A 27,452-nucleotide genomic window follows, 5' to 3' on the forward strand; every position below is an offset into this window, starting at 1 on the left:
TTATCTTTTATTTTTGTTTTATGTAAATGCATGTATTGCCTGCATGTAGGTAAGTACACCTGTGTCATGCAATGCCGGTGGAGGTCAGAAGAGGCTGTTGGATTCCCTGGGACTGGAGTTATGGACAGTTGTTAGCTGCCATGTGGGTGCTGGGATTCAAACCCAGGTCTTCTTCAAGAATAGCCGGTGTTCTTAACCGCTGAGCCATCTCTCCAGCCCCTAAAACATATTTTTTATTACACAGGGAAATGAAAATTTCATCTCTTACCTTAAAGGTTTAATCAAAATATTATTCTTAACATTTTCTGCTATGAAATTTTCTAATTTTTTATTATATTGAACTATTCCTAATCTTATTGTGGAAGTCTAATATGAATTTGTAGAAAGTTGTATCAAGTTGTAGAAAAACTGAAAATTAATTTCCAGTTAAGTTGGAAATCTTTGTGTACTCATATGATACAATGCAATGTTGATTCACAATTTTCTACATTAAAGACTAGTCTCAATTTAAAATCTTTTAAATAAAATGATCCTGAAATTTGATGTGGTTGTGTCTGTTACTAAAGACTGGGTTTCTAGAGACTCCTTTACTTTTTTCTTTGATACTGAGCTAAATCTGAGGATGTGATTTCATAGTCACATTTTTTAGTTCAGATACAAATTCTGCCACTACCTTTGACTTATCCACAGGAAAGTTGCTTAAATACTTTAAGCCTCAGTATCTCATCTGTAAAATGAAGATTAGTTTTTATCTTGCTCAATGGGATGTCTACCAAGCACTACTAAGTGCTTAAATGTTATCTCTCCATCTTATCTATAGATTTTGAATGCTTAGTAATTAATTCTATATAGGATAATACAGCTCATAAGAGGTGGGATTAGGATTTGGCCTCAGATTTATATGACACCAAAGCCCAGAGATTTATAGTATTTCTTCCTTTTTGGAGAGCTAACAGTAGGTTCACATGTTCAGTTAATTTGTGTGTGTGTGTGTGTGTCTGTGGTGTTAAATCTTAGCATAGAATATGATTGGTTATGGTAAGATCTTATATGCAGTAAAGTTTTCAGTGGTTCAGAAAACTTATTCAGAGACTAAGGATCATTATTCAGTTCCAGAATTAAAGAGCTATCTGGATGGACTCCAAAGGGCTTTCCTTTAGGGAAACCACTTTAAAAATAGATAAAGCAAGCCAGGCGTAGTGGTACACACCTTTAATCCCAGCACTCGGGAGGCAGAGGCAGGTGTATCTCTGTGAGTTCAAGGCCAGTCTGGCCTATATAATGAGTTCCAGGACAGTTGGGGCTACAGGGAGACCCTGACTCAAAAAGACCAAAAAAAAAAAAATAGATAAAGCAATATTTTCAAGGATGGCTAAGGTAATTGGAAAACATGTGGTATTTCTTTATTTCCGTGTTGAGGATTTAAAAATCCAAGGGTTTGTGCTAAGCACATGCTCAACCACAGAGCAACATTTCCAGACTCCAATTTATTAAAGATGATTCCTGTTAATTTTATGGATATCATCTAGACTGCGTAGAAAAGAATGGATGCTGAAATGAGATAGCCTCAACCTTCAATGTTCCTTCCAGTTAAAATAATATGTTCAAAATGAATTCTAATGGAAAATCCTTATGTGTATGTTTTTAAAAAGTTCTACATCAACAACATCTGTTTGCCAAAACAGCTTCAGAGAGACCAATAGGAAGCTATCACCATATTCAGGAGAGAAATACAGCTTAGATTGGTTGACAGCAGAGAAATGAAGTGACCTGTCTAGGTTTATATGGAAGACAAAGTGTGAAAGACTTACCTAAGAATTGGATATGGGAATGTACTAGAAAGAGAGGCTTATCCCTAGGTTTTGCATCTCAGAGAAGGGGTAAGTGGTGGTCCCATTAAAGAAGAAGAGGGGTGTGTGTGTGTGTGTGTGTGTGTGTGTGTGTGTGTGACAGAGACACACAGAGAGCGAAGTCTAGAGTTTATTTTATATATACTGTTTGAGCTGGGGATATAGCTCAGTTGCTAGGCTGCTTAACTGGCAGATACAAAGAGTCAATCCCTAGCACTGCATAAAATAATCACACATAGTGGCTGATACCTGTAATTTCAGTACTTGGGAGGTAGGTGGAGAAATATCAGGAATTCAAGGCTACATAGTTTGAGGTCAGCCTGGGATACATGAGATCTTGTCTCAGTAACAAAAATAAACAAGCAACAAATGTATTAAGCTTAATTGGAGATGTTGAATAGGCACCTGTACTTCTAAGCAGATGAGCCTAGACAGAGACATGAGAGAAGAAGAAATATACTTCACTGCCGGACTCAATTTCTTGTTTATCTTGTGGCCTTTTGCTCCGGAACTTTGTTGAGGTATTTCCATGATCTTCTAGACTGCACACTTTTTTGTACCTTAAAACTTCCCTGTGGGGGGAGATGGGTCAATGGGTAAAGTGCTTGCTGCTTTGGACAGGAGGACCTGGGTTTGGATCCCTAGTACAGTGGAAAAGCCAGGACAGTGACCTGTGTCTGTGATTCCAGCACTGGGGAGGCAGAGACAGGGGAATTCATAGAGCTCACTGGTCTGCCAGTCTAGCCAAAAGGGTGAGTGAGAGGCAGTGTCTCAAAAATTACAGTGGATAGTGATAGAGGAAGACACCCCATGTTGACCTCTGCTCTACATGTGTGTGCACCCACACAAACACATACACCATACATTACTGAACCTGGGGTTACAGCTTGTGCCCCAACAAGCCAGGTTTGACCAAATTAATAGTGAAAAGCAGAAAAAAGAGGTTTAACCAATGTGGCTACAATGGGAAGAGGGACAAGATCAAGTGATATTCCCCACCCAGGGCCATTTTTTTGGGTTCTGAAGTGAGGTTAAAGTTTAGGTGGAGAGCCAGTTATGTATATCTAAGCAATCCTGGTTAAGGAATGGTCCTGCTGACCCATTTCTCTTCAGAAGGTGGCCTGACAGGTTCTAAATCTTCCAGAAGGAAACTTTTTCCTCTGACTGGCCCAGAGGAAAAAGTTTTTTCTTCTCCTAGCATGAGATTCCTGGGGGTAATTCCAGTTTCTTTGGGTGCATTGTTTCAATAGTCTGATAGCCACAGATAGGGACACAAGTGTCTTTTTAGAGTATCTTCATCCCTGCCAGTCCAGTTGTTACTGGAATTAACCTGAGACTAACTTGGCACAGTAACAAGCCTCTAACCATACTCAGAAAGTGGAAGAAATTTCTTTATTATGCATGGAACGCAGACTTGAGCTAACCTGCTCCAGGGAAGCTGAGGCATGAACCAGAAATACATGCAGGTTTTTATAGGATCCTTTGGCAGTAATCATACTGGTGGATTTGAGACTTCCAGAACAGAAATATTCTTGCCCTTTAGGCTTAATTATAGAAAATTTAAAAGGCATTTTAAAAGCAGGTATTTCAGGCAAGGATTGTGATATTCCCAGTAGCATGATATATTGCTGATGCCAGTACAGTCTCATGACCCATTGTAACCAGATGTTTCCTTAAGATCACAGACTGATTTGTGGTTTTCTGTCCTGTCCTGTCTCAGCTTGAGACTGATCTCAGAGTGGACTTTATGATTTGAGTACAAGTTGAAGCTTCCAAACTCCTGTTACTTCCACATATGTCAAAAGCACACCTATTATTATGCTCATTATTAGTACATAAGGTTCTTATCTAATACATGTCAGTACTTATTCATCTACCATACAGAAAAAGTTATACTGAGGTTCATTAGGTTAATTTTCCTTCATCACAGCACCCGTTCCACCCCAATACACTTCATCTGTCCACAAAGAAAATTCTCTCCAGTTCTTTAAGGTCCAGTTAAAAACTAATTGTTTCCCAAATGAATTTGCTCTATAAACTGTGTTCCTATAGCCCATTTTTCATTCATCTTACAACTTTTTGTTTGTTTTGAGACAGGGTCTCCCTGTAGCCCCAACTGGCCGGGAATTTGCTATGTAGACCAGGCTGGCCTGACTCTCACAGAAATCCGCCTACCTCAGCCTCTCAAGTGCTGGGATTAAAGGCGTGCAACACCACAGCTCGTTGCCACTGTGTAGTAGGGTTCTAGTCCTGAATTAGGAATCTTTGGGAACCAGGTCTTTGAAACTCACTGTGAGAGCTAAGCCAGGCATCGAGAAACAACTGGAGTAAAGGCATGCGGCTGACGAAAGAGTCTGAAAGTGTTTGGGGCTGGAGAGATGGCTCAGCAGTTAAAAGCACTGACTGTTGTTACAGAGGACCCCTTGGCTAACAAAGGGCTGTAACTCCTTCCAGGGGACCCACTCCAACGCCTTCTTCTGACCTCCGCGGGCACTGCACGACAGGGGTGCACTTACATGCAGGCAATACATTCATACACACTTATGAAAAACAATAAATAAAAAAGTATGAAAACATTTAATGAAGGGGTGTAAAAAACCGCAGCTCCAGGCACACTTCCTTCTACAAAGGTCCCTTTCCCGAGAAGCTTTCCAGATCCATTCCTTCCTTCAATGTGAACTAAATCAGGTTGGGTCTCATTGACCAATCAGAGCGCAGTTTTCCGCAGTCACAAGAGCCAGCCTAAGCCAATGAAAGATCTGGGCGCTTTGGAGGGGCGAGATCTGCCGCTCATGGGCGGGACTTCGCCTTGACTGGCAGGCGAGAGATCCACTGTTTTAGGACGGAAACGTAGCGCTATGCACGCAGGAGGGCTTGTGGGCGGGGCTATGGAATTGAGCTGACCAATGGGCGGCATAGTACTCGCAGAGGGACAGGTAAGTCATCAATGGTGGCACGGATATGGCGCCTTGGGCGGGGCTTCGAACCAAAGTCCTCTGAGAGCCGCGTCCGCCCGCGTTGCCTTCGCCGTCACGGCCGGCACCTCCTCCTCGTTCCATTCATTCGCTTTCTTCTTCTTCTTCTTTTTTTTTTTTTTTTTTCATTCACAGAGGTAGTGAAGCCTAGTCCCGAGCATGGAGCGCGCTGTCCCCACGGCCGGCTTCCTCTACTGGGTGGGCGCGAGCACCGTGGCCTACGTGGCCTTGCGCCTGTTGTACTCGCTCTTCAGGGCATTTCAGGTCTGGGGTGTGGGGAACGAGGCCGCGATCGGCCCGCACCTTGGAGAATGGGCAGGTGAGTGGCTCGGCGCCTGCACTGCCCCGGCCGGGCCCGCGTGGCCCTCGCGCAGATCCGGAGTGCGTCGCTCGCGGGCCCAGGGACTTCGAGTGCAGCGTCCTCCCTGGGGCTTGTGCCTGTTTTCTGAGCTGGTGGCCGGAGTCAGGTGCTTTGTTTGGTCCGCTCCTTGCGTGTTCTTAAAGTTTTCACCTGCTTTGAAAGCTGGCCTTGTGCTAAGGACAAAAGCATTCTGTTGACTGATTTTAGGGGTGAGGCTGGGAGAAGGGCGTGCAGGGACCGCATTTCAGAAGTCCTGATCTTGGGACCCTGGCCTCTCCATTCACTTGGACGTCATTTAGAAAGTTCTTTGGGGGGGATCGGGGGGCGGGGTGTCGAGGAAATCTTTTCTAAACTATTCTGGAGTCCCAGTGGGTAGCAGACGCCGTGGTCTCTGCAAAACGATCACTTTTTTTTTTTTTTTAAATCTTAATCAGCAATACTTTTTGCAAAAGGTTTTGGGAAAAAGTGGTCCTACAAAAAAGTGAACTAAACACGTGAACCTCGTTCTTTTCAGTTGGCAGATTTTAAAAATAGAGGACAAAGTTCAGATCGGAGTTGAGAAAGCCACCCAACCAAACTCTGCACCTTTTTTGTTTCTTTAATTCTTTATGGCTTGGTTTTTAAACATGTGTGATATCGTATGTGTTTCTCGGATGTTTTGTTATTTAGTGCTCACATCTCAAGCGTCAAAATTTTGTGATGCATCATAAAATTTTGGGCTGCATCATAAAATTTTGGGAGAGTTGGTTAACTGCAGACCAAGCTCACGACACCAATCATGTTACTCTAGGTTTTTCCTTTTGTTCCTAAAAGAACATTTAAACAATTTAGAGCTAAAGACTTTAGTCTTTTGGGACAATAACAACATTGAGAAAAATAAAGTTGAACTTGTGAGCTCTTTCCCGATATGGGGCAGGTAGGAATATTATAAAACTTCACAACCACTTGTTAACCTTTTCATACTTCCTGGGTGGGGGATGAGGGGAAAAGGGGCTGGAGAGATGACTCAGCGGTAAGAGTGCTGGCTGCTCTTGCAAAGGAGCTGGGTATGATTCCCAGCACCCACATGGTGGCTAACTACCACCCCAACCATCTGTAACTCCAGTTCTGGGGGAATCCTAGGGAAGTTTGTAATTTAGGGAGGGGTTATGTAAGATTTTGAAATTTGAACTAGAACACTGGGTTGGGAGAGAGAATCATGGTGTAGTAATTGAGGTGAACTATTGTTGAGGTCAGTTTACATAGAAAACTGGAGAGATGGCTCTGTGTTTAAGAGCACTGGCTACTCTTGCAGAGGACCTGGGTTAGATTCCCAGCACCCGCATGGAGGTTAATAACAGTCTGTAACTTCAGTTCCAGGGGACTCCTTTAGGCACTGCACTACATGAGTGCACTTACATACATGCAGGCAATACACTCACATACAAAAAAACAAGAATAATAAAATATTTTTAAAAAGAAGTTACGAAATTTTTGTTTGTGAACATTTACATGTGGCTTGAATCTTAAAACACTTTAGTCTCTCTAAATTCAGGGACTCTTTCAAGAACAAATTAGGATTAGTTCATTTTTAAAGTAGGTTCTTTGAAGCACTGAGGTGGGGGGTGACCTGAAATGTTTGTAAAACTGTCAGTGGGAACACTTAGATAATTCAGATTAAATTGTGATAAAGCATTGGTTTAGGAAAAGTTATGGTTAATAAAAAAAGAAAATTAATGCATAAATAATACTGTTTTCTCCCTTACAGAATTGCTGTCTTACTCTCAAGAGTGTTTATTGCTGTGTAGCATTCTTTAATAAGTACTAGTGGGAGACATTTTTAGGGACACATTGCCTATTACTGATGTTCATTTATTATCTTCCTCTCCATGACCAGTTAAATATTTTATTCAGTAGTAAGTTTTGTTGAATTGATAGTATAGTGAAATTTGTAAATTTAGACTGTATAAGTCAGTGGATTTACATAGATCAGTTCCAGTGCCATTAAATGCTATTTGTAGATAAGGGCAAATTTTAAAAGCTTTAATATTGTATTTCATTTCCCTTCTTCTTGTTCTTGGTATGGTATAATACTGTTGGGTGCGGACTATGGGTCTTATGATAGTAATTCAATGTTGAGTTTTTAGGGAAAAAGCTTGTGCTCTGACAGCTTCAGTAGGCTTCAGTCACCTGTTCCCAGTATACCTATTAGAGAAGAGGACTGTGAAAAACAGAGATTTACTCAAGGTGGCCACTGGGGAAGGGAAATAGATAAGGGACCTAGTGATCCTGTTTGTCTTCAGACTACTGATAGGAACTTTAGGTTTAAATTGAGGAAGAACTGGGGCAAGGGACAAGAGCTATGTAGAAATAAGCAGGATCAAGGTGGGGGGGTCTCACCCAACAGGACCCATCACTGTCCTGTGAGGTGGTCTGAGAAGTATATCTGCTCGTCTCTTGGTTGTCATTCTCTGAAGGAACCAATCTGGTTCCTTCTGGGTGATTACTTCTATTCCTCGGTGTACCCTTGCCCTCATGGATAATTGCCAACACCTAGGGGTTGGTGACTTATGTGCTTTCAGAAAGCCAAAGAAAGAAGGATAACACAAAGTGAAGGTAGAGATGCCAGGCTTTCATCCTGCTTTTGGTCACTTTGTGGGCCCAAATGAGGAGTTGGTGCTTTTTAGCAAAAGCAGCTTCTAAGTGTCTGTTTCAGTAAGAGCCAATGAGATGGAATCTAGAGAACAAATTTTGACAGGAAAATAATTTGCTTAGTTCTTGAGCACTTGTGAGGAATCAGCTGCACCCAGGAAGTGATTACTGAGCTGAGATCAGTGTGAATTAGCCTGGTAGAGAGGCAGAAAGCAGAAGGAAGAATGTCTCTCAGACACCGTGTCTCTGCATGGTATGAGAAGTTCAGAGTGATACAGTTGTTGAATGATCCTGGGTTGTTATCTTCTCCAGGAAGCCCATAACACCATAGTGTGAGTGGAAACGTCACACACCATATCAGAAGGCCTGCTTTATTTGCTGACTTTTTCTTCCTAGGAAAACAGTGCTTTCTCTCTGATGATTCCAGAGCTATCTGTACACCATTAAGTGATGTTTCTATTTAAATAACCTGGACATAGAGGAATGGAATGAAGGCCAGGCAGCTTAAGCATGTCAACAGTCAGGGCCTGTCAAGGGTATTACATTGGGAAATTGAGTTGGCTTTGGAGTCAATTGGACAAGGGTAAGCTTTGTTGCTCACTAAGCTGACCTTGGGCAAAGATAGCTAACCTCTAAGTATAACTTCATCTTTTGAATGGGAATTACAGTTTTCAGGATTATTGTAACAATGAAATGAAAGCAGATGAAGTTCTAATGTATAGTCTTTGGAAGTTTTTATGAATACTAACATTTAGCATTTTATTTGTATAAGTGCGCATATTTGAGTAACATGGATTGTTGGAATAAAGAAATGATAGTTCACTCAGCTAACTCCAGGTTGAAAATCTCACTCTCAAAAGATCAGTTAGGAGATTCTTCACCTGACTACAGAATTCTTTGCTTAGTGAAGAAAACTCTACATAGTTCTTTATATACGGCTCTCCTTAGTAACTCAATATAGGATAGACTTAGAAAACTTTAGTTATGTGTGGTTTTCAAGTATTTGAAAAAACCTTGTAGTCATTGTTGATCCTTCTCCACACATAATCTGTTAAGATACCCCTTGACTCTAATTTCAAAATACCCAGAATCTTGTTACTTCTAAACCATCATGATTTCTTGCTTTCACTCTCACAGCCTTCTGACTGCCTGCTTTCATGATGGCTTCCCTACAGATCTATGAGGAACTTGGGCCAACTTTTCATTATCAGTTGACTGAGGGTTCCTTTTCTTTTAATTTTTAATTTTGTTTTGAGAATTTTGTACACGAGTGCTGTATTTTATTATCTTCATCCCATCTATCCCTTTCCAGCTCTTTCCATGTTTCCCCCACACCCTCAATTTTGTGACCTTTATTATTATTACATGCACATAGATGCATATGGATGTACATTTGTATGCATATGTACATTTGTATCTATACTTATGAATCTACTGAATCCATTTAACGTTGCTTGTATATACATGTGTTTAGGGCTGACCACTTGGAACTGGATAACTTACCAGGGGGCTTCTCCCTAGAGAAAACTGATGCTCTCTCAACAACCATTGATTGCCTGTAGCTCTTCATCTAGGTGGGGCTGTGTGAAATTGCCCCATCCACATTGGCTGTCATTATGAAGGTCAGGCCTAGGTAGCCATAGTGTGGGGATTTCATGGGCGCCACTTCCCTGTCATGTCTAGAAGACACTGTCTAGCAGCATTGTCTTGAGGGTTATTTTGTTCAATTAGATGGAAAGCATGAGCAGGCAGGGTATATAGTCCTTAGCCTTCCAGCTTCAGAGCCTGGGGTGCTGAGCCTCTGTTCAGTGTTGCAGCTCAGGGTCTAAGTGTCACTGACTCAGTACCCAGCAGCTAGTGGAGGTTAGGGTACCAAGACACTCAGCTCTTGGTGCTACAGACCTGACTTCAGAGTGTTGAGACCGTTATCTTTGAGTTTTAGCTCCTCAGCAGCTAGCATTAATGATTCTCAGTGGTGGTCTGGAACTCTTGCCATCCGTCTGCAGTTTTGGCTCTTCACAGCCCTTTGTCCTCCATAGCCTCAGCTCTCTGTTTTCTCCAGCCCTCTGTATTTCTGCAGCCCTGCTGCTGGGTGTGCCTAGGACCAAGAGCCTCAGGAGTTTGCCTGCTCCACCATGATAAAGATCTCATGGACTGCTCTGAGGAGTACTGCTTAAGCAATCATACATGCACACTGACTGGAATAGGGAGATGCTCCTTCTCAACCAGTTTAAGGACTGGAGGTCAGGGTGGCTGTGAGTGGTGGGATCTTCTAAGGGTCATCTGCCGCTAGCATAACCCAAATGAAGACTTTCTGAAGCTAGCCATGTTTGGAGCAATATCCAGCAACCAGATAAAAGGCTCTTTGGGGTCAGCACTTTCAGCCTTCCTTGGATGTCAAAGTCTGGATTGGAGTCTTCCTGAGCAGATGGAAGTTTTTAATACAGTTGGTACTATCATGATGGCAGATTGAGGATCCCAGAGGGAGTGGCTGCTTGATTGACAGCTGCAGGGGTTCCCTGAAAATAGCAGGGCTGAAGTTGTTGCTGGTTCCATGAACTGCTACTGTGTTAACAATGTCCTGCAGATCAAGTATGGCCTACCGGGCTTGTCCACCTCTTAGTGTCATCCTTCAGCAGTGCTTTTCGTCAGAAGCCTATGTCTAGATTTCTGTGTGGAAACTTTAATTTTTAAGGCTCTTTAAAAATTTTGTTAAATGTATATTTTAGGTTTTTGTTTTTAATTATGTATATGTATGTGTATACGAGTGTAAGTGCCTGTACAGGCCAGAAAAGGGTGTCAGATCCCCTGGAGCTGCAGTTATATGCAGTTGTGAGCCACCTGCTGTTGGTGCTGGGAACCAAACTGGTCCTCTGGAAGAACAGGAAGTGGTCTTAACCACTGAGACATCTTTCCAACCCTGTTTGTAAGCTTATAGGGCAAATAAATTAGGTCAGGAGACAAAATTCATCAAGTAGCCAGTTTGCTTTCGAGCTTCTTTTTAAAAAAAGACTTATTTTTATTTATGTATATACGTGTATGTCCATGTGTATATGCCAGGTGTGTGTAAGTGCCTGCAGAGGCCAAGAGAGGGCATTGGATTCCTGGGAGTTGGAGTTACAGGTAGTTGTCAGCCACCCAATGTGGGTACTGGGAACTGAACTCAGGTCTTCTAGAAGTGCAGTAAGTGCTCTTACCTGCTGAACCATCTCTCCAGCTCCATTACTTCCTCATCTTTAATTCCAAATCATGCTTTTCTTTTCACATCTGGACTAGTAATTGCCAAATTTTACTGAATCTACCATTGCAGCCCCCCTTTCATCTGCATTGCCTGAATGTATCATGTCCTTTCCAAAACACTTGCTCTGTTCAAGTTTTATGATGCATAAAAATCCTCTAGTCAAATTACCCTAGACACTTTGTACAAAGCTAAGTTTCGTGATGTCCATGCAAATCAAGATCCTTGACATGTTTGGAGCTTCTCTCATACATTTCTGATGTTATCTCCTTATGTATCCTTTTATTTATTTATTTATTTATTTATTTATTTGTTTGAGTAAGTGTACTGGTGTTGTGCAATGCCCACGGAGGCTGTTGGATCCCCTGTAACTGGAGTTACGGGCAGTTGTTAGCGGCCATGTGGATGCTGGGATTCGAACCTGGGTCTTCTGCAAGAACAGTCAGTGTTCTTAACCACTGAGCCATCTCCAGCCCCTGCATCCTTCTTTTAAAAAATGTTTATTTATTTATGTATATGCCTGTGTGCACATGGTGCTGTCAAGCTAGAAGAGGCTGTAGGATCCCCTGGAACTGGAGTTACAGACAGTTGTGAGCTGCCTGATTGTGGTTGCTGGGAACCAAACCCCTCCTCCTCTCTGCAACAAGAAGCACTCTTAACTGCTGAGTCATCTTCTCAGCTCTGCATCTGTTTCTGCCTGCATGTACAGAGACGCTTGGTAGTTTCAGTAGGCATTGACCATTGATTTCATTGTCTGTGTTCTTTCTGCTGTCCCATGTTCATCTTTTTTTTTTTTTTTTTTTTTTTTTTTTTTTTTTTTTTTTTTTTTTTTTTTTTTTTGTGCATGTGTGTATTTTTGTTTTGTTTGTTTTGGGCTTGTAAAATTCCACTTTTATAGTACATGCTATGAGTTTTTTTCCTCTGAGACTACCCATAGGCAAGTCCAGTTTTGGAGCTATGATAATGCTTTGGAGGGGGATCTTTCTATATTTGTTACCTTAGATTTTGTGTGTGTGTAGTGTGTGTGTGTGTGTGTGTGTGTGTGTATGTATGTGGGTGTGTATTCACGCAAACGTGTATGCACATGTCTTTATTGTTCTAAACTGTAGGCCCTTCCAGAATGCACTAGAAAGCCAGATGTGGTTGCACACACTTTTAGTCCCAGCACTCAGAAGGCAGAGGCAGATGGATCTCTGTGAATTTGAGGCCAGCATGGTCTACATACCAGGTTCCAGGGTAGTCAGGGCTACATAGTAAGACCCTGCATTTAAAAAAAAAGAATACACTACAATTTCATTTAGTGACTGGTAGGTTTCACTTGGAAGTGGGGTGTTTTGCTTTGTTTTTATATTTTGAAAATTAATTTGTGCATTTTTTTCCCCTCATTGTTTTAAAACCTTAAGTGTCATATGCCTTGAAAAGCTAGATTGAAATTCACCAAGGCTGATTAGACAGACTGGTTACATTGACATAGTAATAGTTCTTTAAAATTTATTGTTTGAGAATTTCACATATGAATATAATGTGTCTTGATCAAATCCACCCGCACTTCTCCCCCTCCAACTCCTCCCACACTCCTCCTACCACTTTCCCCTCCCAATTTCACATGCTCCTTTTTTAAACTCACTGAGTCCACTTATGGTACCAGGGTGTATATGAACATAGATAGGTCCAGCCACTAGAGCACAGACAACCTCAGGGGCTGCATACCTGAAGAAAACAGACTTTCCCTCCCCAACAGCCATCAATGTCAGTAGCTCCTCAGCTGGCGTGGGACTTTGTGAGCCCCTCCTCCATCCATGTTGGAATTTTGGCTGGCTTGATCTTGGGCAGGTCTTATGCATGTAGTCACAGCTGCTCTGAGTTCATATGTGCCACATCCCAGTCATGTCTGGAAAACAGTTTGCTAGCAGACCATTATTCCTGGCCCTGATAACTTTTGAAAGTGTGTCAGTCCTTGAGTGGCACTGATGACAGCTCACTTTCCTCCCTAACCCTAACCCTGTGTACTGCCACAATTAGAAAATTTTTGAGTCGGGTGTGGTGGCACATACCTTTAATCCCAACACTGGAAGCAGAGGGAGGTAGATCTCTGTGAGTTAAAGGCCAGCCTGGTCTACACAGTCTGTGCTAGGCCAGCAGGGCTACAGGAAGACTTTGTCTCAAAAAAACAAACAAAAAAAAACCCAAAAACAAAAAAAAAACCAAACTCCAAATTTGAATATTAATAGAATTTTTGTACCATTCATTCTCAAATCTTCCTTATAAAATTGTCACAAATAGATTTTCTTTTAGAAAGAAAGATTTTTTTTTCTAATTAAAATGAATAAAAGCCTTGCTAATTGAGGGGCTGGAGAGATGGTTTAGGGCTTAAGAGCACTGACTGCTCTTGCGGAGGACCTGGGTTCGATTCCCAGCACCCAAATGGCGGCTACGAAGTGTCCTTAACTCCAGTTCCAGGGGAATCCAAAGCCCTCTTCTGACCTCTGCGGCATTGCACGACACGGGTGCACTCACATACATGCAGGCAATACACTCATACACATAAAAATAATAAATATTTATGTAGGCAATACACTCATACACATAAAAATAATAAATATTTTAAACAATTAAAAAAAAACCTTGCTAATTGGGAAGGCTGAGATAAATTAGTGAAATAGCAGATATTGGCCAAAATAGTTTTTTTGTGTGTTTTTAAATTTGAATTCATGATAAAATAAACCCAATCATTCATCTTTCTCTTTTTTTTTTTTTGGTCTTTTTGAGACAGGGTCTCCCTGTAGCCCCAGCTGTCCTGTAACTCACTATGTAGACCAGGCTGGCCTTGAACTCACAGAGATCTCTACCTCTGCTTCCAGTACTGGGATTAAAGGTGTGTGCCACCACACCTGGCCTATTTTTTAATTGAGTCTCATGTAGCCCAGGCTGGCCTTGAACTCAGAGCAGCCAAGGATGTCCTTGACTTTTAGATCCTCTGCTTCTACCTCTGAAGTAGGATGATAGGCACATCCCATGATGTCCAGTTTAACTTTCATGTAAAATATTGAGGGGCTGGAGAGATAGCTCAGCAGTTAAGAGCACTGTCTGCTCTTACAGGGGACTGGGGTTCAGTTCCCAGCACTCACCCGGCGTCTAACAACTGTCTGTAACTCCAGTTCTAGGGGATCCAACATCCTCTTCTGACCTCTGTGGACATTGCACGACATGGGCGCACTTACCTACATGCAGGCAATGTACTCATACACATAAGATAAAAAAGTATTTTAAAATATTCGGAACAGAACCAATTTTCTTAGAAAATGTCTTTGGCAGTAAAGACATAGAATGTAAGTGTATAGACATAGTAACTATAAGAAAGTTAAACAGCATGGAGTATTAGTCTACTTGCTTCATGGAAAGAAATGAATATTACCGTTGATTGACAGCCATTATAGATGTTTGGTCAGTCATTCAGTGAGAAACTGACAATGGGAACACAAGGAGGAAGAAAGAATAATTAATGAAGGAATGACAGAGCTAAGGGATGGTCCCAGCCTTCAGTGTGATTATCAGGAGAATGCGCTAGCCTGACTCATTCCCTGTGACAGGTAATCTTGATTGTCAACTTGATGGAATCATCATAGAAACAAACCTGGGCAGATCTGTGAGGGAGGTTCTAGAAAATCCACTCTCACTGAGCATAGCACCATTCCCTGGGTAAAGATCTTGGATTGAATAAATAGGAGAGAGTGAGCAGAGCATGAGCCTTCATCTCTCTCTTCCTCCTGACTGAATGCTGTGTGAGCTGCCTTTCTTGCAGCTGCCATGCCTTCCCCTCCCTGATGGACTATCCCGCTGAACTGTAAGCCAGAATAAACCCTTCCTGTAGTCGCTTCTTGGGTCATAACAAAGAGAAGTCATTCAGTCAAGATTGTGCATGCAGTTAGAGAAGGGCCAGCTAAGCCAGTTCCATGTTGAAAGGCAGAAAATTGGCCACGTCCTTTAGGTTGGTTAAAAGCAGTAACTGGAGTGCTAGGCAGCGGGCTCTGACAGCAGAGGAGTAAAAAGAACCTCAGATTTGGAGGAAAAAAGCGGAGGTAAGCATCCTCAGTCAGAAACACCCCCTGACATCCAATGCCCCCTGAGTGTGTAGCATATTGTGTTTTCAGAATTTCAGGTTTGGGAGCTTAGAATTTTAGATTTGCAGTTTGGGAATGCTCAGCTGACAAAGTTTATGCAAATGTTCCAAAATATTAAAAAACCCTTGTGGGTCCTACGAATTTTAGATATTCAGCCTATGACTGAGAGAGAGCTGGCCAAACCTGATTTTATCACAGATTCCTGTAACTTGCATGAGGATAAAAATAACCTTTTCTCTATAGGCACTGAAGTTGTGAAGAAAGGATGTGTGCCCCTAACCCTGAGGGCACCTTTATGCCACACACTTGGTAGACCCTCTCAAAGAATGGGGGAACTCGTTCCTGTGTAGAGCCACAAGCGAAGTTGCTGGATCCAGTAGCTCTTATCTAGACTCTCAGCTGTGCTTACACCACTAACTACTGATTCTGTGGATGACAACCACTCGCCAAAGAAATACTGTGTGTTCGTCAAGGCGGCCAGGGAAGAGTACAGTTTCTTTTAGATACTTAAATAACCAGTTTTAAGGTTCCCTCAACATTTATAGTATGTTGAAAACTCATTCTCCAGATTGGTTTTTCTCTAATGACTGGCATTAACTGCTCACAGCTAAGCTAGCTTCCAGGAGCAATATTACCAGTCTTGCTCTAATGGTAGCTGAGACTGCAGTCCTGTCACATAACCACCGCTAATGCAGTCGGCAAGCTCCCCAGGTCCTGCATGTTCAGTCCTGGAATTTGGGTGTGGAACAGGGAGCTACTGCTTATCTGTGTGTTCCAATACCTGTCATTGCCTGTCATGTGAAAGGAGGTGGTAATGCCTGTAGATAATGTGAAGAGACAAAACAACAACCCTACAGTAGGCTAGACAGTAACATCCACACATTCTGAATTAGAAGAGGCTGACTTCATGAGCTTTTATTGTCATGATGACATCTTAATTTGCAGAGTCCTTTTCCAGTATTCTCAAATCATTTCTGCAGCAACCCTGTGAGGCAGGTTAGGGTTGGTTTGTTATTTCTGCATAATGGACCAGGACCAGGGGGAGATACAGTGGTGGTAGAAAAAAAATTGAATCTTGGTTTTCTAACTCTGAGCTCCATGTTCTTTCCAATTCATTACCAAAGTTTCTGAATAAGGGTGATTTTGAGGCACTCTGGAATACCTACAAAAGAGCTCACAAGTTGGAATATTCCTCAAATGTTAACACCTCTCATGTCTACTTATATCTATTTATGTCATGGCTATATCTCAAGTCACAGGTTGCTTGTTCAATATAGATTCTAGGACTTCAACAGACCTACCATGTCAAAAGCTCCAAGAAGAAAAGAGGGGAAAATGTATGTATGTGTATTTAGTTCTACCCCATCCCCTTTCTCCCTGCGAAGCCAGGCTACCATGGAACGAACTCACTAGGTGGCTCAGGCTGGCTTTGAATTCATGGTAATCCTGCTGCCTTAGCCTCATGAGTGCTGGGATAACAGATGTGTGCCACCACACCTAGCTTAATGATGATCCTATTGTGTGTGTGCATGTTTATGCCGGTGCACGTGTGTGTGTGAGCTTGTGGAGGCCAGCAGACAACCTTGCTGTCATTTCTAAAGTGCTGTCTTCCTTATTTTTAGAGACAGTGTCTTTCATTGGCTTAGGCTTCATCAAGCAGACTGGCTGGCCAGTGAGCCCAGGGAGCTCTGTTTCTGCTTTTCCAGCAGTAGGATCACAAGCGCACACCACCACACCTGGCTTTTTTGTTTTTTTTTGTGATAAGGTCTCACTACTTAGCCCTGGCTCGTCTGGAACTCCCTATGTTGTCCGGTCAGGCCTCAAACTCACAGGGATCTGCCTGCCTCTGCCTCCAGAGTGATGAAGATAAAGGCATGAGCCACCATGCTGGGCCATGAACAGCCATTTTAATGTGGATTTTGGTGATTGAACTCAGTTTCTTATGCTTGCGAAGCAAGCAGTTTACCAGCTGAGCTATCTCCTCAGCTCTTAAGAATGAGAAAGTAGAGGAAGGAGGATCAAAAGTTAAAGATCATCCTTGGCTACATAATGATTTGAGGTCGGCCTGGGTTATAGGAGACTCTATTTAGAAAAGAAAAAAGAAAAAGGGTCAGTAGAGTGTAAACTGAAGAGGATAACCCAGTTTGTGCCTTTTTCTTTTTCTTTTTGAGCCTGTCTCCCTTCAGCCCCTGCTGGCCTGGAACTCACTATGTAGACTGCATCTACCTCCTGAATGCTGGGATTAAAGGTGTGTGCCACCATGCCCAACTTTTTTTTTTTCTTTTTTTTCAAGTGATGAAGAAAAAGGCAACATTTAGAATTTATTTTTAAAATTTTTGTGTGCTGTATCAGTCCTAGGAAATGGGTGGTGGTGGATTAAAGGAATGGGAGAAGGAACTGGAAAGGAGAGTCCAATGATAGATAGGAAATGGAGGTCATAGGATGTTTTCTTTTCAAAAATAATTTTATGCTCATGGGCGTAAGACAGCAAAGTTCATAGAACTTTGAACAGGGACTTTGGGCACTGGCAAACCACTGATAGAAGGACAGGCTTTGGGGAAAGTGTAAGTTCTCTTTTATTGGATTCTTTATGGGTGTCGATGCAACCTTACTATGGATAAGCACCAAACTGAGCCCCCGCTTTTAAGATCCCTGCCTAAATTCTTCTGTCCTAAATGATATACTATAGTTTATAGTCTATAGCACAATTTGGAACCTCAACATACAATATTTTAGGAAAGAGAGAACATTGATTTTGAACAGTCTAATAGCCCTGTTATACTATAATTGGAGAAGTCAGCTTACTTTTTCCTTTTTGGACAGGAAGTACAATGTAAGATGCAAGGTCTGAGTCCATATCCCACTTTATTAACTGGAATTTTTGGTCAGTTCTGGTTTTTTTGTGTGTGTGTTTCAGTTCATCAAATTACTCTAAAAACCCTCACCCTGGTCATCTTGAGAGGTGTTGTGCTTTGGTACTGTAGAAACCATAAGGTCTGCACCCATACGCTTCGGCCTTTTCCCCACTTCCATTCTCAGTTAGATACCTAGAAATAGACTTGCCCCGTGATGCAGTCAAACTGTGTGAGGTTCAGATGCTTCAGTATTTATTTTAGGATCTGTTGCAACTTTGTCATGATCAACACCTGATTCTCTTTTTGATGTGATTATCTAATATATGTCAGTTTTAAAAGATAACTAAAATAGACTTCCCCTCCCTACAATTTTGTTAATGTAAGCTCGCTTTCTAAATGAAAAGTTAAATTAGTCTAATCACAGTGTTAAAGAAGTACCTTAAGCTTCAGCTTTAACAGACATGGAAAGTATGGAAATGAATTAAGGATATAGTTAAATTACTGCTAATGCAGTGCCATTTTAACGGTGGTATAATTAAAAGATTTTTGTAGCTTGACACAACTCCCATTATTGTATTATAGGCATTATTATAAGAAATGAGTATTTCTCTCTCAGTACCCTACTGTTCTCATTGAATGCTAAAAAGATATTTGGAGGTGTGTGTGTGTGTGTGTGTGTGTGTGTGTGTGTGTATTTATTTATTTATTTTATTCTCATCTTCAAGTTAGATTCTTAGCACTTTTTTTTTTGAGACGGAGTCTTGTTATGTATCCCTGGCTAGCCAGGTACTTGCTGTGTAGACCAGGCTGACCTCATGCTCGCAGAAATTGACCTACCTCTGCCTCCTGAGTGCTAGGGTTGAAGGTATACATCACCACTACTGGCTAAGTTAGAGTCTTAGGGATTATGCTATTCATTACACAGTAGTACCTGTCCATAGCAAAAGAAACATCCTTAGACTGGAGATTTAGTCCAGTGATAGAGTGCTTGCGGTAACTGGGTTTAAGCTCCACTGCTGCAAAAAATAACATCTCTGAAATGAAAAAAATTTTAAAATATGCTTTGAATCCATTTAAAAAAAAAAAAACAAACCATGGGCTGGAGAGATCATTCAGTAGTTAAGAGCTTGTACTGCTCTTCCAGAGGACCCAAGTTGGGTTCCCAGCACCTGCATCAGATGGCTCTCAACTGCTGTAACTTCAACTTCAGGGGATCTGGTACCTTTTGATTTCCTCAGACATCAAAACTCTTTTTAGTAATATCTACTTCACAATACACTATTTTTTTGCAGATAATGAATTCCTTTTGGGGTTTTTTTGGGGTTTTTTTTGTTTGTTTGTTTTTTGAGACAGGGTCTTCCTGTGACCCCAGCTGGCCTAGAACTCGGTATGTGGTCTAGGCTGGCCTCAAACTCACAGAGATCTGCCTGCTTCTGTCTCCTGAATGCTGGGATTAAAGGCGTACACCACCATACCTAGCTTGAATTCTTTGTTCTAAACAAATTATTTGTTAATCTTACTGTAGATGGAAACATTTACTTTTTTCTTTTTGTGTTTTGGATTCTTCTAAAAGCATTTTTTGAGACCAGAATTCAAGTACAAGTAGTTGATTTGGAAGAAACACCAGTAAAGTGCAAGAGAAAGGAATCTAACCAATACAAGGGACATTCAGACATGCAGTCAGCTCTGATGCTGCCATCAGCTGGAGCTTAAAGTCACTGAGGAACATTGGAGCTAGTACAGAACTCAAGTTTCAGAGTTACCTAAACCCAGGACGCAATCAGGGAAGTATTTATACCAGAGGCTTCTGTGGCTGGTGAGGATCTTTGTAGAAAGGAACATTAGTTCAGTAGTGCTTCTCATCTATAGAGCACTTAAGTGTTGCTGGCTTCAGCCCAGAGAAAGTCTGTGGGTGAAAAGATACTGGTAGAATGTGCTGTGTGGTCAGAGGGGATAGGGACAGGACCTCTGGCTTAGCTGTAATAGCCATGAATTTGGTTCCGTTTTCTTTAAATAAAGCAATGGTGGCTGAAGAAAGAAAGGAAGAGCCAATTCCTGGAGGTAATAAAAGAGATACAATAGAATTGAAGCATAAGTTGGTGTATGCTACCATCTTTGGCTAGGTAGAGGTTTTTACCACCTCATAACAGTTAATGAATTGCCCTCTTTTAACATTTTCTAGAAATACCCATGACCACTAATTGAATATTGAATGAACCCGTAAGTGTGTTAAAGTATGAATTAACCTATTTCTCTTCATAATTTAATCCTGATCTATTACATGGGAGAACTTTTCATTTGGTCTACTACAAAGTGACCACAACTCTTAGGGAAGTCATGGCAAATAGAGTTGGTTGGTTGTTTATTGATAGAATCTTAGATTTGTGTAGGTAATGGATACCTCAGAGAGGCTGTCTCTTTCCTCTCTTCCAAGGGGTTAAGGCTCCTTAGTAGTTCAAGTTTATCTTAGTGCTTGCTTTGGCCTTGCTGGTTGGTTATAGATGAGCTTAATTGTCAGCTAATATTGAATAGGACCCAAGTTGGAATATGTTGGCATGGAATATGAATGCAAGTCTCCATAAATAAATAAATAGAATATCCTGATTATACTGGTGATTGAATTCCTGTCTATATCTGGTAGTTAATTATTTTAGTCCCAGGTCTACAGTTTACAAAGCCAAAGAGTATAATGCGTATGGGAATTGTCTTGTCATTTTTCTTTGGTAACTATACCAAATGATTCAGGAATATTTGATTTTTTTTAAAAAATAGATACATTTATTGTGTGTGTATGTGTGTGTGTGTGTGTGTGTCTATGTGTGTGCATGTGCGCACATGCACGTGGGCCAGAGTCAGTTCTCTTCTTTATGATGTGGATCCTGAAGATCGAATTCAGGTTTGGCAACAAGTACCTTTACCTGCTGAGCCATCTCTCTCTCTCTGTACCACCCTTCCCCCTCCACCCCGTTTTTTGGTTCTTGAAACAGAGTCTCTGTAGTCAGTACTGATGTTGAACTTACAATGTTGCTGAGTCAGGTCTTAAACTTGTGGCTATCTATCCTCTTTCCTCAGTCTGCTGAGTACTGGGATTACAGGTGTGAGCTACCATGCCTGGTGGAATATTAATTTTTCAATAAACTTAAGATTCTTAGAATGACTACTTAAACTTACTTGAGGTGAGTCTGTGTGTGTGTGTGTGAGAGAGAGTTCACATGTTTTTGTGTGTATATGTATATGTACACGTGTGCGTGCCAATGTGTAAAGGCCAAAAGCCAGCCTTCACACAGTTCCTTAGAAGCTGTTCACCTTGATTTTTTTGTTTTGTTTTATTTTGTTTTCTGACAAGATCTCCCTTGTCCCAGCCCACCTGGAAGTCACAGTGTGGACCAGGGTGGCCTGGATCTCACAGAGATCCACCTGTTTCTGTCTCCTGAGGACTGGGATTAAAGGTATGTGTACCTTGGTTTTTTTTTTTTTTCTTTCCTTTGAGGCAGGGTCTCTCACTGACCCTGAATTAGCTGAATAGCTTATACAGGCTACCAGCAAACTCCAGGTATCTATACCTCTCCAGTGCAGAGATTATAAGCACATGCTATACCCTGCTTTTAAAAAAAATTTAATGTGGATTCTGTGGACCCAACTCAGGTACTTGTGTTCACAAGGTAAGCACTTTACCAACTGAGCTATTTCCCCAACCCTTGAATTACTAAGTAGGTATCTGACAATGTAGGGACCATGGCCCACAGTATCTCAACTGAATCTGAAAGGAATTAAAACTGGGTAAAAAGTAGTGAGGGTATGTGGATATGTAGGTAGTTTACTGTCTATAGAATATGTTTTTCTCTTCAGTTATGTTCCCAAACTAATAGGAAATCAATGGTTCTCTATGTAGGTGGAGACTGGCCTGAAACTCACAGAGATATACCTGCCTGTGCTTCCCAAGTGCTGGGTTAACAGTGTGCACCACTATGCCTGGCATCCTATTACTTTACATTTAGCATAGGAAAAAAGCTTAGGATCCTTTGTGGTTAAGCTATTTATTCTAAAGCAATTTTTAAAACATGAAAGGGTATTGTTGGGGCTGGAAAGATGGCTCAGCAGTTAGGGGAATGTACTGGTTTTCCAGTGGACCCAGCTACAATTCCCAGCAACCATGTCAGATGGCATCCAGTACCTCTGGCTTTCTTGAATACCTGCACCCAGTGTGTATATATCTACACACAGACACACATATACATAATTAAAAATAAAAATAAGGTGAAAAAATAAAATAAAAGGGTATTATTTTATAAGCTTCTTTGAAAATTGACTATGTACAAGTGTAGTGTTTCTGTTTCTCTACTAATCTTTTCCTTAAGTATTTCAAAATATTTTACACTATACTTTTAGAACTGATTAGGTTTATAAAACATAGCTCTGAAGTGCTGAATAACCAACTGTTGCGATAACTTTAAAATAATTATGCAAAAAGTAGAACTAACCCTTACTTTCTCTGAGCATGTGACTGACATTTTCATCAAAGAGCAGTGTTTGAGCTCCACATTGTCTTGGAGTTGTATCGTTGGGACAGCCGCAGCTAGGTGTACTGCAGTGGAAAAGGAGAGTTTCTATTTGCATACGCTCTGAGTTTCCTCTGTGCCTAAAGTGGGGTGTATAGTGCCTAAAGATCATTGGATTTGATCTTTCTTTGCTTTCCACCTCATCTTTTATTTATACTTTATAGATAATGGTGTTTGGAACATAATTTATTTAGCCAGTTAATAATGACTTTCAAGAACAGGGATAAATGAAATTCCTAAACATTACTGAGACATCTTTCCCAATAGCAGTTTTAACCTTTTTCACCCATACTTTTTCTGGTATGATAGAACAGAACGAATTAGCCTTTACCAGGTTTTCTTTTTAGCTAACTGTGCCCTCCAGTGGAGAAAACACAGGGCAGTGAAATAGCTCAGGTGGTAAGTAGCAAAGAGGAGAGGATGCAGCAGATCTAGGAAGAGCCAAGCTAGGAAACTGCTTTCTGCATAGATTGTTTTCACCCCAGAATAGGATAGGTAAGTCATCCTCCTTTGGTTTGTTGAGACTCCAAACAAAAGAGGGACTGTTTATTAGCAGTGTTTTGTAGCCCTTTGTCCTGCGTTATATCTTACTCAGTTTATGAAACATTAGCTAAGTGTAATAGTAGTTAAGAGTAAAGAGAAAGATTTTTTTTTTCCTGCTGCAGTGAACTTAAATGGTAATTTTAGAGACCAAAGAAAGCCCCACATTTATTTAGTGTATGAGAAACATTTTGCTGCTATTTCTGTATATTTTCTGAGTACTCAGAATATGAGGAGTTGGCTACTACAGTCCCCTCCTTTTGCACAGAACTGTGTACTATGGCGTGACCTGTGCATGGTCACTTGGTGTACTAGGCTTCATTCTTGAGAATGGTGAGTGTAGATGACTGTGTCTGTGTCCTGAAAGAATGAGGTCTGGTGCAAGTCCAACTGTGGTCTGGGGATCCTGAATTCTGCAGTGTGGTGGCATGTGCAAGGTGCGCTCTTCTAGAGAAGGAGGGAGACCTGGCTCACTCAGCTGGAACATGGAAGGAGGCTTGCTAATTATATGACCCATTTCAATTATTAAAAGTTCCTTACCTATGCTTTAAATGATGAATGTTAGTGTTTTAAGACCGGGTTGATTTTGAACTCTAATCATGTCCTCTAGAGGGTGCTAATAAGCACCAAGACTTTCTAGAAGTCATAGTGAAGGCGTTTTTATTTAGATGAAGATTTTCTTGACTTTTATTTAGTATTATGAAGTTAAGCACTTATTTTGTCCTCCTCTCAGTGCAGAAATACTTACTTAAAAAAATTTTTTTTTTTGTCTTTTTGAGACGGGGTCTCCTTGTAGCCCCAGCTGTCCTGGAACTCACTATGTAGATCAGGCTGGCCTCGACCTCACAAAGATCCGCCTGCCTCTGCCTCCCAAGTGCTGGGATTAAAGGCGTGTGCCACCATGCCCGGCTTAATACTTAGTTTTTTAATTGGGTAAATAACTTCCATTCTTTGGAAGCATCTGTTGGATCTGGAATTTCTATAAACTGCCTTTGAATCCTGATTTTGAAAGCTTGTTAAGTACTTTAAAACAATTTTCTGGTTGTAAAATATAAATCTTATTTCTAGATTAATTTATCTTTTAAATTTAATTTTCCAGAGATTTTTATCTTTAGAAAGAAACTATTGAAGTTTGCACTGGTTAATTTTATAAAATTAACATCTAACATCTGCCTGTTAAAGAGTCCCAAGTAATGATTACTTCATATATTTAGCAGGTGAAATACTTTAAAACTGTAGTGTGGTATATTAATTTGGAGAAAATATTTAGACTTTTAAAATGGGCAAAAATTGCTCATTAATTAACTCAAACTGCAAAGGTGGTGATGTTAAACATGTCCATTAAGGAAAAGCTCTTTAGGGGCAGAGGGCGCAGTTTACTTGTAGAGCGTTCAACCCAGCACAGGAAGCCATGGGCTCCAATGTAGTACTGAGGTGAATGGGCGGAGGGGAAAAGATTTATGTCACTGTGAGAAAAATTTGTTAAATGAGATGAATTGTCTTTAATTAAAAAATTAATCATTTCAGTGAATTTTAATATAAACCTGCCTTTAATCAATCTATGAAAAATGATGTATTTCCAGACTATTTCTTTCTTGTGAAATATCACATTGTTTTCATTATTGCAGACAAAAAGCCTTTTTAGAATTCTCTTAGTAATTTTATATGAAAACTTTCTTTCATTTAAGGCACTGTTAACCACTAGAGCTTTTTGTGATGATGAAAATACTCTGCAATTTTGAGATACAGTTTGCTAGTCATGAGCTCATAAACACCTGGAGTGTTTTAAAAATTCCATTTAGTTTTGATTGAAAATCAAAGTCAATAGCCACATGTGTCTTGTGGCTACCATGTGGGCCAATGTAGATTTAAAGGCTTTCTGCTAAGGAGATGCATACAGCAGAGATTGAATTACGACTTTGATAATGTGGATGTATAACCCTTCCTTGCTCTGTGCATTCATAATCCTGTTTCCAAATAATCACATCTATGTGGAAAATAGGAATTATGTTCTAGAAACTAAGTTGATAAGTCCGGTTAGATCTAGAATCCTAGTACTTAAAAATATCCACAAGTAAATTGTTTTGTCTTTGGTTATCTCAAAACCCTGAAGGTTTTCTCTTGTGCTTTTGAATTAAAATATAGATAGAGAAACAGATATAGGATATGACAAATAACTACAGCATCAGTGAACCAGTGCTTACATGTGCCTGTGTGGAACTTATTTAGTTGTTGATATGCTATTCCAAATGTCCTAAGGTGTAACAAGTAAAATCTTCATACTTCAGAGTAACTTGGCTATTGAAAGGAGGCAGTTTGTGCTCATGTCTAGTAAATAATGACCAAATATTCAAATAATGCTGTATGCTTTCCCAGGAAGTTGTAATTCCATCTTCTCCTGGGTCATCAACTTCATTTTACTGATGAAAGAATCATACTTCAATCAAGGTTTTAAGGTCCTTTTATTCAACAAACATTTGCTGATCACTTAAATTATATGCAGATTTCTGTTAGGACTGGAAGAGTTCTTCCCTATTGGAACTGATAGTCTCATGGAGACAGTTAAACAATGAAACAGGACATTAGAACATGGTATAACCAACAATATGCTGTATGTCTGGGTAGGAAAACAAGGAGAATACTTGGTGTGGCAGTGGGACCCCCCCCCACCAAGAAGGCTGGGGAGAAGACGGCAGGAGCAAAGGAGAGAAGGTGCTCTTGTTCCAAATCAGCACAAGCTTTAGTACAGAGAAGATACCTAAAAATTCAGGTGCACCCAGTTTATGAGTGGTCTTACATCATCTTGACCTTGTTTTTCTTCTTGCTCAGTCTGAAGAATGAGCTAAAAATAGCTCCTGGCTCAAGTTAAAACATCCAAGTAACAATTTCAAAGAGAAAGTTAAACCCAGATTTAGTTACTTGGCAAGCCCTAACTTACAATGTGTACTAATTAGAAAACTTATTTACTAAAGCAGATCAGTTGTGATCTGTTTTTGTTTTTCTCATGAATACCTCCCATCTTCTACCACTTTACTATGGGAATTTACTATTCTCCCACCAAAAGGTTAAGGTATCTCTTCCCTTCCATTTAAATCTGGGTTGATTGTATCTCTTCCCAACAGAATGTGGTAGAACTGACTGTTGCCTGGACCTGGACCAGGGAATGGCATTGAATGCAGAAGAAACTCATGGCTGCCCAAGATGCTAAGAATAAGTGCCAGTTGAGGGCCGAGCCCTAAACAAGACATTATACCATCCCCTCAAAGGCTTAGTGAACATAGTGGAAGAGGGGAGGGGGCAGAAAGTATGTAAGAGCCAGAAGACAGGATGAAGGGCTGTGAAATACCATGCTCTAGATCAACTCTCAACAACTGTAGCTACCTGCACTGGGCCTGCACAAAATTGGCCCTGTCAACAGTCAGAGGATACAATGGGGTCATGGGACCCTACTCCTTAGTGCTTAACTGTTAAGGTTCTGGGAAAGGAGGAATCAATGTCTTCAGATGTGTACCCACTGCTGAGTCCACCAGCCTCCAAAAGATAGCTCCAAACCCATAGTCACACAGGTGCCGTGGTTAAAACAAAACAAGACTAACAGAAATGAACGTGAGGAGGCAGGACAGACAATGGCAGTAAGGAGATGAGAGGATAAGGGTGGAGAGTGTTCAGTATTCGTTATGTACATGTGTGAAATTGTCAAAAAACAAATTTAATAGAACGTGGTCGAGCATATAGCCTCAAATCAAAGCCTTAAGATACCTTACGACTTTTATTCTCTTTACTCTTGACATAGTCTGAGTGCCACACAAAGAAGCTCAGGCTAGTCTAGCGGATGAGTAGACAAAGGAAGGTTCCCAGTTAACTAGTCGCCAGCCCTGACAAGGAGGTGAAGCCATCGTGACACCAACAGCTGCAGTGGAGCTGCTTTAGACGATTCTACTACACGGAAGAAAGAAAACTGTCGCTGCTGAGCCATAGATTCACAACCCACAAAATCATGAGCAATACTATTGGGGGCGGTTCTGAACACTGCATTCTGGGGTCATTTGTTATGCAGCAATAGGAAACTGAGACACTGGGACAGAGACTCATTTGAAGAATAGAAATGTCAGAATTCTTGAATTAAAAAAAATATTTTTAATTTTTTAAAGACCTCATACTGACTTTTATCATCATAAGCAACATTCATTCTTCATTCACTAAATATATACTGAGCTCCAGATATGTAGCAGGTACTATTCCAGGTTCTGTGAAAATAGCAGTAAATGAAAGCTTCTTTGGAAATGGTTTGCTACAGTGTATTCACATCTTCCAAATGTAGA

General features: G+C 40.8%; 1 protein-coding gene across 2 annotated transcripts in view; it reads left to right on the top strand.

Annotated features, from left to right (window-relative positions):
* The first annotated feature begins 4,840 nt into the window (after positions 1 to 4,840).
* The window catches only part of Hsd17b12 (hydroxysteroid 17-beta dehydrogenase 12), a 162,082-nt gene continuing 139,470 nt past the window's right edge, over positions 4,841 to 27,452 (top strand). The window contains exon 1 of one of the 2 annotated variants that reach the window (XM_029554007.1): positions 4,841 to 5,144. In XM_029554007.1, coding sequence (XP_029409867.1) covers positions 4,985 to 5,144 — 160 coding nt within the window. In that variant the 5' untranslated portion in view covers positions 4,841 to 4,984. The remainder of the gene's footprint in view (positions 5,145 to 27,452) is intronic. The other variant, XM_008848933.2, reaches the window with a different exon arrangement.

Source organism: Nannospalax galili, unplaced genomic scaffold, assembly GCF_000622305.1.
Source record: "Nannospalax galili isolate Female #2095 unplaced genomic scaffold, S.galili_v1.0 scaffold784, whole genome shotgun sequence".
NCBI classification, from domain to species: Eukaryota; Metazoa; Chordata; class Mammalia; order Rodentia; family Spalacidae; genus Nannospalax; species Nannospalax galili.